This window comes from Haliotis rubra, unplaced genomic scaffold (genome assembly GCF_003918875.1).
Source record: "Haliotis rubra isolate DU_JTF1 unplaced genomic scaffold, ASM391887v1 Scf941, whole genome shotgun sequence".
Taxonomy (NCBI): Eukaryota; Metazoa; Mollusca; class Gastropoda; order Lepetellida; family Haliotidae; genus Haliotis; species Haliotis rubra.
Genome location: NW_025767681.1, coordinates 240,329 through 253,978, shown reverse-complemented (window position 1 = coordinate 253,978; position 13,650 = coordinate 240,329). Strand labels below are relative to the sequence as shown.

General features: G+C 39.7%; 1 protein-coding gene and 2 long non-coding RNA genes across 3 annotated transcripts in view; 1 reads left to right on the top strand and 2 right to left on the bottom strand.

Moving 5' to 3' along the window:
- LOC124264773 (hemicentin-2-like) overlaps nucleotides 1-13,650 on the bottom strand; it is a 255,580-nt gene that overhangs the window by 43,125 nt on the left and 198,805 nt on the right. Inside the window, exons 11-12 of the mRNA XM_046699558.1 lie at nucleotides 7,370-7,627; nucleotides 6,362-6,619 (exon numbers count right to left, since the gene is read on the bottom strand). Of these exons, the coding sequence (XP_046555514.1) occupies nucleotides 6,362-6,619; nucleotides 7,370-7,627 (516 nt within the window). The remainder of the gene's footprint in view (nucleotides 1-6,361; nucleotides 6,620-7,369; nucleotides 7,628-13,650) is intronic.
- LOC124264784 lies at nucleotides 8,968-9,575 on the top strand. Its single transcript, XR_006895242.1, has 3 exons — nucleotides 8,968-9,002; nucleotides 9,241-9,359; nucleotides 9,480-9,575. It is a non-coding gene; the product is annotated as an uncharacterized LOC124264784 (long non-coding RNA).
- Nucleotides 9,231-11,673, bottom strand: LOC124264783. Its single transcript, XR_006895241.1, has 3 exons — nucleotides 11,655-11,673; nucleotides 9,884-9,951; nucleotides 9,231-9,333 (listed from the first exon to the last, which is right to left on the bottom strand). It is a non-coding gene; the product is annotated as an uncharacterized LOC124264783 (long non-coding RNA).

The following is a 13,650-nucleotide window of genomic DNA, read 5'->3' as shown; positions in this document are numbered from 1 at the left end:
GGACACTGGATCATGTGATGATGGACGGTAACTTACTATACACTTGAATGAATGAATGAATGAATGAATCTCTTTATTTCCTCCAGATTGTAGTCCGAAGATCATTATGAACATGTACATGACATATTTACAGCAACATAATCACAGCAATATATTCACAACACATTCATATAGTCATATATATGTACAAAGAAAAGATTAAGGTCTAGAATGCACAGTTTAGTGAGGGAAGCAAGGAATATAGGTATTTACAGAAGAGAACAATCATACATCTCCATGACATTTCATCAATATCGTTAGTAACTAGTAGTTCACCCCCAGAAAATAGTGATAACATTTCATCTTCAGATAATAATTCTATTTGTACATAAACATCCACATCAAAGAGATCTATAAGTTTTGAAAAGAAATTATTTCTGTTGTACATATAGTGTTCACAGTGTAAAATTACATGGCAGTCATAATCATTACAGTATCTTTTGCAGAGTTCACAATGTTTTGAGAATTTTCCCCTTGAGCTGATTTGTACACAAAACTGTAATATATCTTTAAACTGTGGGTAGAAATACATCAAACAATACAATCTATGTACACCAAAGAAGTTGTGGGTCAAGCGATATCTATTCATATCGTGCCTTACACACTTGAGAAGCCCATCGTTCAGTTTCAGATTTATTTATGCAATTAATAGTGATTCTTCGCCACGACGATTTACATGGAAACCTTCCAATATCGAGATAGTCACTAAGATAATTGAAGAGATTGTATTTTAAACTAGTTTGAATAAGTGTGTCACATATGCTGTGTAAGACAGCTGTTCTGTTTTGAAAGGTGGCTAAATGTACACAGAAAATATCCTTAAATGAAGAGTGACACTTGCTGTTGCACAGCTTACCGAGAAATAATAGTCTACATTTATCTATATAACCATCCATACTCCACAATCCAAGGTTACCTAGCACTGAAGCAGAGGAAAAGCGCTTACCGAAGCCCTGAATGCATCTGGCAAAATATCTCTGTGTGCTTTCTACCAAGTCATAGTCTTTACCTCGAAGAATGGGTAAAAGTTCACAACCGTAAAAGCTCGTTGGAAGTATCATTCTTTTCCATATTTTAACAGAAGAAGTAGGGTGGAGATCTTTACCATTTAAACCAAGACTTTTTAGAGAATTTACAGATTGTCGTGCTTTCTGGCAGTATGAATATACTCTTGATTTTGGGGATAGATCAGACGAAAGTAAAATGCCTCCATACTTAACACAATCACTTATTGGTATGTCTGAATCACCAAATTTGAAAGAATAATTACCCAGACGTTTCTTATATTTGCAGAAAATGACACAAGTGCTTTTAGAACCGTTATACGTTAGACGCCACTTACCAGCATAGCTATAAACAGTATCAAGTGATGATTGAAGACCTTTTGGAGAAGTGGAAGCAAGTGTTGTGTCGTCAGCCAATAGAATACATGGGATATTAATGCCACTTACACAAATGCCATTGTTCAAATCTCTAAGTTCACATATCAAATCATTAATAAAAACAAGGAAAAACCAGGAAGACAAGACTCTACCTTGCCCAACACCTTGCTTGATAACACATTCATTTGATCTCAGACCACAATATTGCACAAAAGCAGAGCTTGATGTATAACTTTGATATAGGAGCTGCCACATTTTGCCCTTTATACCCATTTGATATAGCTTTAAAAAGAGTCAATTATGCCATATGCGATCAAACGCCTTCTCATTGTCCATAAAGGCTGTATAAACTTTAGAACCTCTGCTTAGATAATATGATAAGCTTTCGTTTAGAGTAAAGACTGAAGTGGTTGCTCCATGTTCCTTTCTAAACCCAAATTGGAGCTTGTCTGGAAATGAGGGTATGTATTCTTGTACCCAGATTTCTAGTCTAGCCAATAAGACTTTTCAAAAGTTTACCAATACAAGAAGTAAGAGTTATTCCTCTATAATTTTTTGGATCATTTTTCGCCTTTTTACCTTTATATATCGGGATAATTACACCTCTTCTGAAAGTGCTAGGGACATATGCAGATCCTAAAATAGAGTTAAAAAGTGCCGTTAATGTATTTACGATGTCATCGCCACCATAGATAAGATGTTCATTGTGAATACAGTCCGGGCCAGGAGATTTATTTTTGTGGAGATTATTGATATGTTCCTTTACTTCATCACTTTCAATATGTTTACATAAAATATCTTCTTTGCATGAGGAATATTTCTGGCTTATATTTCTAACCTTCCTGTCAACTGTTATTAGAAAGTTGCTATCAAATAATGGAGAGTAATGAGGTTTGGCGAGATCTGCAAAGTAATGACCCCATAGTTCACAAATATCTTCTGCTGTGTTTGCACATTTATGACCAAATACTAGCTCTTTAACAACTGGACTCTGTCGCCTCATTTTGCGAACTGATTTAAAGAAAGTACCAATATCAGCATCGGAGCACCTTTCTAATTCGCTACTTAAATCTGACCGCTGTTTCCGTTTAGACTTACGATGTAATCGTCTAAATTCCCGCTTGGCTAATTTGTAATTAATATACAAAGGCGAGTTACCTGTCCTTGGTTTACCATCAACCAACCACTCGCGTCTAGCTACACGCATATTGTAATGCAAATCGTTTAGTCCGTCTGATTTCCAGTATGGCTTTAAATGTGCTTTAAAAACACCCGAAGGAATACACCGGGAACTGGCGGATTGTAGAGCATTTATAACATTACATGTGTATGATTCAATTTCATGGGGAGGTAGGGGATGAGGGGGAATAGTAATTTCTGAGAGAAGTCGGGAACTTTTCTCTCTGTATACGTTAATGTCACATTGGTCAGCTTTATGCCATTTTGGAAAATAGAGGCTATCAGATTTGCGTACATGTTCCTGTTGTCTAGATACAGTAGCAAGACATGGGTAATGGTCAGATACAGCGTAGCTACAATCATCCATTACACAACAATAGGCAAGCTGATCGGTCAGGTGTGACGGGAGGAGTATGTAATCAATGAGCGATTTAAATCTGCTGTCCTTACTTCTACATGTATGGTCAGGCCCATGGTTGCGTAATGTACTAACAGCATGTATAAGATGCCGTTCTGTGATATAGTTATAAAGCACACTATAACGTGGGGATAATATGTTTTTACAGATATCTGCATTGAGGTCACCCAGTATAAAAGTATCACCCTTTTGACTAAGGATATCATACATATCAAAGAGTTGTTCAACTGCATCTACATACACAGAGTGCAGAACATTAGTGGAAGGTAATCGGGAAGATATTACATACATATCAGGGTATCCATGTGCATATACAACTGCAGCAACAAAAAATTCTGTCTGTGTTGCAATTCTGCGCAGCCTCCACGTGGACTTATTGTTACGCAGTATGGCAACACCGCCAGCACCTCGAGAAGAAGTTGTTTTGTTACATATAGATGAAATGAGTGAAAAACCATTAATATCATTGAGACTGTGGACATTATCTGGATTGAGCCAATGTTCTTGCACAGCAACAATATCAACATCATCTGGAATATTATTGACAATATCTTGACAATCATGTGGTAAGCCACGAATATTCCATGGTATTAAGCTTAAAGTCATGATATATAGGGAAACAAGGAGAAACTTACTCATTTTGATATGAATATCCATTATCACTATATTGCCCATAATTGTCCCGTTTCTTTATATCTTTACATCTTTATATCTTTTTTTTCTACTGGACTAAACTTTTGCGGATGGAGTGAGTGAGTTAGTATTTACGTCACATCGGCAATATCTCAGCAATATCGTGACGAAAACAATTTATACAATAAAAAGTGGAAACATTTTGAGGAGTAAAACCTGTCGACGATGGACAGTAAAATACGAGGGAATCACAGATATGAATATAAAACTGGTGAGAAAAGCTAAAACATTCCAATTTAAGAAGACAATACAGTTTAAAACACGGGCTTCAGATCGCCAACAACTGAAGGCTGATCACCATACTATGGTCTTTTGGATACATGGACCCTAGTTTGATTTGCATCATCCCTTCAGGAGCCAACGGTTGTAGTCACAATTTAGCCATAACGCTTAAAATCCTGGTAAGTTTGCACTTTACTTTGAGAGTTTTGGGACTTACGATCCCTCTCAGGAGGACAATAATTTTACAGTACTTTAACCCCTCTTGAGGGTTTGCTGATGTAAGTCGATAATTCCTCATAACTTCTGTTCTGCACAAAGTATTAGATGAGAATGGTGAGGTCACTTGGACATCGTAAGTGAGACAAATGTTATTTAATATCGCTTTTGCATTTGTATGGGTATACCAAGATGTTGGTGATAAGAACATGATTCTGTCGGCATTTGGAAGACGTGTAAGAGACATCTCCAAACATGTTATCACAGTTTTGAAGCGTTTGTTTTTTTAGTGCATTATGTTAAAGTGTGAAATCTCTTCTGCAACCTGAACTATATATAGCTGTACTCCGAAACAAACGATTAGTCAGAGTAATGGGTAAATCTGTTATAAAATTATATAATTATGTTCGAAAATATATTTAACTCCCAGGATAATAATGAGCTTCTATAACGAAATAAACTTGATCGAAGTTCTAATCTATAACAATGATACTTACATGGTACATCCACTGTCACCTCCACAGAGTCAGATCTCACTACAGATGTCCACACACAAGGACTGAGGGTGTTGGTAGCTGTACACACATGTGTCCAGTATTCTAACAATGATACTTACACTGTACATCCACACTAACTGTAATACTGTCACCAGTGAAGCCTATATACTAACACTGAACATCAACACTGACTGTCACCACCGTAGGCTATATACTTACACTGAACATCAACACTGACTGTACCACTGTCACCAGTGTAGACTATTTACTTACACTGAATATCAACACTGACTGTACCACTGTCACCAGTGTAGACTATATACTTACACTGAACATCAACACTGACTGTACCACTGTCACCAGTGTAGACTGTATACTTACACTGAACATCAACACTGACTGTACCACTGTCACCAGTGTAGACTATATACTTACACTGAACATCAACAGTGACTGTAACACTGTCACCAGTGTAGACTATATACTTACACTGTACATCAACACTTACTGTAATACTGTCACCAGTGTAGATTATATTCTTAAACTGAACGTCAACACTGACTGTTACACTGTCACCAGTGTAGACTATATACTTACACTGAACATCAACACTGATTGTAACACTGTCACCAGTGTAGACTATATACTTACACTGAACATCAATACTAACTGTAACACTGTCACCAGTGTAGGCTATTTACTTACACTGAACATCAACACTGACTGTAACACTGTCACCAGTGTAGGCTATATACTTACACTGAACATCAACACTAACTGTAACACTGTCACCAGTGAAGACTATATACTTACACTGAACATAAAGATTGACTGTAACACTGAAAGCAGTGTAGGCTATTTACTTACACTGAACATCAACACTGACTGTAATACTGTCACCAGTGTCGACTATATACTTACACTGAACATCAACACTAACTGTAACACTGTCACCAGTGTAGGCTATTTACTTACACTGAACATCAACACTGACTATAACACTGTCACCAGTGTAGGCTATATACTTACACTGAACATCAACACTAACTGTAACACTGTCACCAGTGAATACTATATACTTACACTAAACATCAATACTAACTGTAACACTGAAAGCAGTATAGGCTATTTACTTACACTGAACATCAACACTGACTGTAATACTGTCACCAGTGTAGACTATATACTTACACTGAACATAAACACTGACTGTCACCAGTGTAGGCTGTGTACTTACACTGAACGTCAACACTAACTCTAACACTGTCACCAGTGTAGACTATATAGTTACACTGAACATCAACACTGACTGTAACACTGTCACCAGTGTAGGTTATATACTTACACTGAACATCAATACTAACTGTAACACTGTCACCAGTGTAGGCTATTTACTTACACTGAACATCAACACTGACTGTAACACTGTCACCAGTGTAGGATATATACTTACACTGAACATCAATACTAACTGTAATACTGTCACCAGTGAAGACTATATACTTACACTGAACATCAATACTAACTGTAACACTGTCACCAGTGTAGGCTATTTACTTACACTGAACATCAACACTGACTGTAATACTGTCACCAGTGTAGACTATATACTTACACTGAACATCAGCACTGACTTTCACCAGTGTAGGCTGTATACTTACACTGAACATCAACACTAACTCTAACACTGTCACCAGTGTAGACTATATACTTACACTGAACATTAACACTGACTGTAACACTGTCACTACTCCCGTGTGTATTATAAGGCTGACATCTGTAGGAGCCTGTCTTGGATCTGTCAGCTTGTCCCTGGAGCACCGCTCCACTGCTGAAGGTTGTTCCATTGTGTAACCACCTGTAGCTACATCCGGGTCTACAGAGGGCGGAGCACGTGATTGATGGAAGAGCCTGATGTTCTGTCACAGTGTAGGAGGAGGTGGAGGGGGTCAGGGAGATCTGGTAGGGACCGTCTGGAATATAATTGTAATGCTGAAAAATAGCGTTACTGTTATTATAGCTAAAATGGATAGAAGTTTTAATATAATAATAACGAGAAACGGTATCGGGTTTGAAGCATCTACTGCTAACAACAAATGACGGAGGCCACTTACCCACTTTTTACAAATATGGAAACGTCATAGAACAAAACAGATGACGTCACTATTGAGCGTGACGACATTCGACCTTGACCTTTTGCCATACTACCAGTCTATGCTTTCAATGTTGCATGTTGTAATTATTGTACAATTGTTTCGTTGGCACCGACAAGAAATTGCTTAATGGCACAGGTACATTGCACGAATGTGAGTCAGACATATCGTCACTATTGAACCCAAGTTCAAACGAGCCGTAGGTGATTGAACATCAAGAGCTGAGCTCCCTGTGACGTCACCTAACAACGGGCCTCATAATGGCCTGTCGTCAAGCAATTTTAGGACATTATCAAGTTACAGTGGCCCGCTCATTTCTGATAACATGCGGGCGTTTTAATGATAACTCTATTCATTTTAGCTATAAGATATAATAATGTGGCTGGATTCAAAACAACACATATACGCCAACAATTACAGCAGTGTGATCATCTACTATTATCCAAATTAGTATCTTGTTTAGCCTACCGAGACCATAGCTTAGTCGTATTTCTTGCCATATGACTATAGTCCATGTTTTAAGGTAGAGAATGAATAGTCTTAAGAATTGTCTAACCACTGGCTACTCACACTGCACATCCACATTGACTGCGTCTGAATCTGATCCCTGACTGTTGCTGGCAGTACAGATGTAGTCTCCTCCCTGACTCCTGCTGATGTTCCTTCTGTCAAGTACAGCCCCAGTACTGACAGTAGAACCACCATAGGTCCATGTGTAGCTTGTTGTTGGAGGGTTGCCTGCTGTGGTGTAGGTGCTACAGTCTATCCTGAGGTTAGAGAACTCTGTGACGGTCTGTGTTGATGGTAGTCCAGATATAGATGGAGGATCTAAAGATTACAAATCAATTTGCTAAACTCAGTTGACGATTGTTAACCTGTGTATATCCAAATTTAGTAGCTATACTAGAGTGAGTGAGTTAAGTTTTACGCCACACTCAGCAATATTCAAGCTATATGGCGGCGGTCTGTAAATAATCGAGTCTGGACCAGACAATCCTGGGATCAACAGGATGAACATCGATCTACGCAATTGGGAAGCAATGACATGTGTCAACCCAGTCAGCGAGCCTGACCATCCGATCCCGTTAGTTGCCTCTTCCGACAAGCATGGGTTACTGAAGGTTCATTCTAACCCGGATCTTCACGGGGGCTATATTACATGTTACCTGTTCAGAAATGTGTTCATGCATAATAATACAATAACTGGAGCAAAAAGTGTTCTTTCTATCCATCTATCTATCCATCTATCCATCCATCCATCTTACCCGTGAAGGTCCGGGTTAGAATGATCCTTCAGTAACCCATGCTTGTAAAGCACTGATATCCAGGAAAATGCTGCTCAAAAGCGATATTGTGTCCGAGAAACAAACTTCACTGATCAAGAGCTATGTTAGAAAAGTGTGCCTTGAGTTTTGATTTGAATCCAGTGAGAGTGGTGTGTTACATATGGGTGAAGGTATAGGAGATACTCTCGTCGTACATTTACATTGACTGAGACGGATCCCTGACTGTTGCTGTCAGTACAGGTGTAGCCTGTATTAAATCGGCAGGAATGGATAAGCTAGAGATCAGAGCAGTCATAAAGGCTGTTGTCCCCTCGTACTGCTGTCAATCGCTCGTTAATGTCAAGTGATCGGAAACTAGCGACATGTGCATGTCAATATTACGTTTATGTGAATGATATAAACCATTTTTCAATATCATTAAGTTTTTTTTATCATGTACATATCAAAAGTATTTTAGGCTCAAAAGTTTTTGATAAATCCTCGTAAAATGCTTGCAGAGGTGAAGAAGCGCTGGTTCTGTGCATGAGTTCTGTTTTAAACATATCTGTGTTTTTAATTCTCTCCACGTTATTGTTATATGCGATGAATCTAATATGGATAGTCGGATGTCTCCCGTTACCCTTCATTCATAACAATGTCTGCCATATACTTACCCAACACAGAGGCAGTGACGTCAGCATAAGCAGACCCTGACACCACCAACACTTCACACCTGTATGTTCCGGCGTAGCTGGAGGTCACGTGACTGGCAGGCAGCTGGATGTCGACGGAGGAGGTGTTGTCACCAACAAACAAGCCCTTGTTCTGCCAGGAGTCTCGGAATAAAGCAGTCTGAGCAGGCACTGATCCACTGGCTATGTCCACTGTAGAACTGCCCTTCACCCTTCTCCATGTGAATGCAGTAACAATATCCCCAGGTGTCACAGTGTAGCTGCATCTCAGTGTCAGATTCTGCTGGTTGGGTATCCCTGTACCTCCAGACCCTGATACAGTCACTGCTCCCTCAACACCTGGAAATAAGTAATAATATCACCAGGTGTCACAGTGTAGCTGCATCTCAGTGTCAGAGCCTACTGGTTGGGTATCCCTGTACCTCCTGACCCTGATACAGTCACTGTTCCCTCAACACCTGGAAATAAGTAACAATATCACCAGGTGTCCCAGTGTAGCTGCATCTCAGTGTCAGAGTCTGCTGGTTGGGTATCCCTGTACCTCCTGACCCTGATACACTCACTGCTCCCTCAACACCTGGAAATAAGTAACAATATCACCAGGTGTCACGGTGTAGCTGCATCTCAGTGTCAGAGCCTGCTGGTGGGGTATCACTGTACCTCCTGCCCTGATATAGAGTCACTGTTCCCCCAACACCTGGAAATAAGTAACAATATCACCAGGTGTCACAGTGTCACAGTGTAGCTGCATCTCAGTGTCAGAGCCTGCTTGGGGGTATCCCTGTACCTCCTGACCCTGATACAGTCACTGTTCTCCCAACACCTGACAAAAAGGAATATGTGACAGGTCTCTGACGGGCACAGGTATCTAGCTGATAAATCAGGGATCAAAGTCAAGGCAAATCTGTATATTCTACACTTCTTTATTAAACCCCGAAAACCATTCCATCGATATCAATATTTTCCCTTACCATTTACGTTGGTCCTGCCCTCGATACTTGCACGTACTATGGACGTCTGTGAAAATGATACATGTTGAGTAGTAGATGCAAAATAAGTATTTAATTAAGAAACAAATTTTGTTTGCTAATACTCATAAATAATCTGTAATCTAAAGCCTTATTTACCTTTCAACAGGACAACTGCAAACACAGATGTTGCTATAATACGAAGGGACGCCATTGACAGCAGTGTGCTGAAAAGGTAAAATAACAATAAACATTCCCATTCTCATATTCATATTCAGTTGTGGTCTGCGACATTTGAAAAACGTCACCATGAAAGATATGAGACATGTAGTGTGTCCAGTAATGAATTATAAATTATGTTTTGTAAGTGTTGATACGGTCTCGTTGCCCAGTCACTACCGAGCGCTACTCTTCTCCCTCTGATTGTAGTTTCTCGGCTTCCCACAACCATGCCTGTACTCGTGGGTTTGAAGTGCTGCATACCTGACATTTAGGCCACTCCAGCGTTTACTACCACTCTGAGTTTACTTGACCTGATTAATGTGGAATACTGTTTATAGCGACGTTAACCCAACACTCGAACCCAATATAGTCTGTTTAGTTCACTAAGGGGAATGTTTCAGTCTGGCGCCCATCTTAAAAATGAGCTCTCTAATTGATATGCAATATACCATATTATATCACTGAACTGATTACCGTTTACGAGTAATTGGTCATGATGAGACGGACATATTCGAAAAAGGAATACCGACATATTTATCTTTGTGTAATCAACACTAATAGGTTCCTTTCGACAGATACTCTTATTTCTCGATATTTTCACCTCATCACTTCACGAGAATCTATGCACATGTTCCATGTACAGGCTACATTGTGATTTAACCAGGCCTCCGAAAACCAAACATTTCAATGTGTAACCAGGTGAACCTGATCACCAAGCTAAACTTCACAAAACAATATACAGATGTGACAGAGCGGGTGTCCGCGCCTGTTACGTAGGGTGAACCTGGTCACCAAGCTAAACTTCACAAAACAATATACAGATGTGACAGAGCGGGTGTCCGCGCCTGGTACGTAGGGTGAACCTGATCACCAAGCTAAACTTCACAAAACAATATATAGATGTGACAGAGCGGGTGTCCGCGCCTGGTACGTAGGGTGAACCTGATCACCAAGCTAAACTTCATAAAACAATATATAGAAGTGACAGAGCGGGTGTCCGCGCCTGGTACGTAGGGTGAACCTGATCACCAAGCTAAACTTCACAAAACAATATATAGATGTGACAGAGCGGGTGTCCGCGCCTGTTACGTAGGGTGAACCTGATCACCAAGCTAAACTTCATAAAACAATATATAGATGTGACAGAGCGGGTGTCCGCGCCTGGTACGTAGGGTGAACCTGATCACCAAGCTAAACTTCACAAAACAATATATAGATGTGACAGAGCGGGTGTCCGCGCCTGGTACGTAGGGTGAACCTGATCACCAAGCTAAACTTCATAAAACAATATACAGATGTGATAGAGCGGGTGGCCGCGCCTGGTACGTAGGGTTAACCTGATCACCAAGCTAAACTTCACAAAACAATATACAGATGTGACAGAGCGGGTGGCCGCGCCTGGTACGTAGGGCCTTGTATGGGGTATATTATGTGTTACCATAACTGTACCATATCGACCTATTTGTTGGAGTTTGTCTTGACTGATCTACCAACGGAGGTTTTGACTTATGTGGCAGATCACACGTATTGGTTGTTAACTCATCGGTTCAGTTTAGAGTGCTTAATATCGATGTCAGCAGATGATACCCATGCAGATATATGTAAACAGGAATAGATAGCTGTATAAAATAATCCAGATATTGTTGAAGACTAGGTAAATTATCAGGAAAGTTTTCTGTTTGAATCATGAGCTAGTATATTGTCTCACCTTTGTATCTGGGCACGTGGATGATAGTTTTCCTCTAGCTCTGTTGTCAGGTCAGGCCATATTATGTGATGTTTACTTCCTGGTAGGTAACTATACCCGAGTCACTTCAGTATGCCAGCCTGACAAAGGAACAGATAACTGTGTGGCCCGCCTTATGTTGACAAGACGGGCAGAACAATACCCGATATTTACGACTATGCCGATTTCACTCGTCAATCATTCGTCACCTAATACAGCAATTTCAGCGAATAGGTAGCACTTTATGTATAACATGATTCAATGTGACTTCACATGGGGATCACTAGTAATTCACATTTAAAACATAGTACTTAGAGATATAAGCACACTTGAATTCTTTCGAATTGTGATTTCACATTTGAACCATAATCAGCTGTCCGAGTAGATAAATCACCTTGTAAAAATCGCCTCTCTTTCTGATATTTGCCATGCTTCTGTATGTGTAAAATGCAATGTAGACGTTTAACGAATAACACTCTATCTGGCCTTGTGATAGAAGTTATTGTCTTCGATGGTAATTTGAACTAACGATGATTATACGATATACACGATAATCGGAACAGGTGTAAAAAAGCAGAACAACAAAACTGCTACGCCTGTGTCCATCTTGATAGAGTGGACAAAGTCAAGATACACAACAGATGACACGTTCACAAACAAGACTATTGTTGTGTCCCTTTATGGGTAATGGTAGGTACAATTTCGCCTCAACGCTTCAGATGAGTTCAAATCACACACTTGGCGATGGAATGTTATATGATACATTCTGCACAATGCAACCAGGTTTACCCTGCATTCTTGTTTGTCTTTGCCTGGTGAGATGTGTACGAGGAAATTACCCCTTCAGTCGTCGGACTCAGATTTTACGTGTCTCCTATAACATTGACTAAAGCTTCCTTCACATCGTTGTCGAATAATGTATTAATTGTCAGCCCGGTAGAGTTGTATGACTACATGCATACCACTCGTTTTGAGTCATAACACATATTCACACATATTTCCTACTTAACGAGAAGTACATCCTACCATATAGCCTCTGATCATGCGTTTAATATCACGTTTCGTCAAATTATCTTAAAGGTTTTAACCAGCAGTATTAGAAAACCGTTTCCTGTACATGTTCATAGTCTGCAAACGATTTCCAGTGCCTATAAGCTTTCAGGGTGAAACTGCAACCACCGTTTCTATTTGCACTGTACATCAAAGACCTGGAAGAGTTTGTACGTGACAACCAGGTATACGATAGATAGACTGTCAATGTAGGGTCTACTACACGAATCAGAATCGGTTGCTCGCCAGCGTGTGTTAACTTGTGGCCAGATAGAGAAATGTGACAGATGTGATTGGATGACATAATGTAAGAGTTTTTTGGTTTTTAAAAGCACATCCTACCAATAAAAAAAATCACTGTCCACAATTTTAAGTATTTAGGGCAGTCATCTTTAACACCATAACTTATGCTTAATGCGTGTATAGGTATTTTCAAGTTGGTGACATTTGGTGCGGAACTGGGGTTGATGTGTTCAGCTCCATGTGCCTGGAAAATCGACAGGATAAGCTAGCCAGAATATGTGTTTTTATTGTAGTTTAAGGCCAGACTGTACCCATGTGTACATGGAATCGCTGTTTTAAAGACAAATCATAACGTTACTATAGAAGTCTATGTGAAACATTTGGTTTTGGGTAACATGTACTGATTGCCAGACACTTGATACCAATTGTTAAACCTCTGATACTTCAGTACGCTAACGACACCGTCCTCTTGCCAGAAACTGCAGAACATCTACAACACACTTCAGATGTGTTCGCGCTTATAGTAACACATACTCAATTCCAATATTTTAACACTTTCCAAGGGACATGTCCAGAAAGATCATAATTAGGGCTCCTTTGCCTTTAGGCAGGAGACCTATTGTAATCGTTCGTGTTTTTATTATTATTATTATTATTTATTCTTCCGCCGTATTTTGTACCAGAC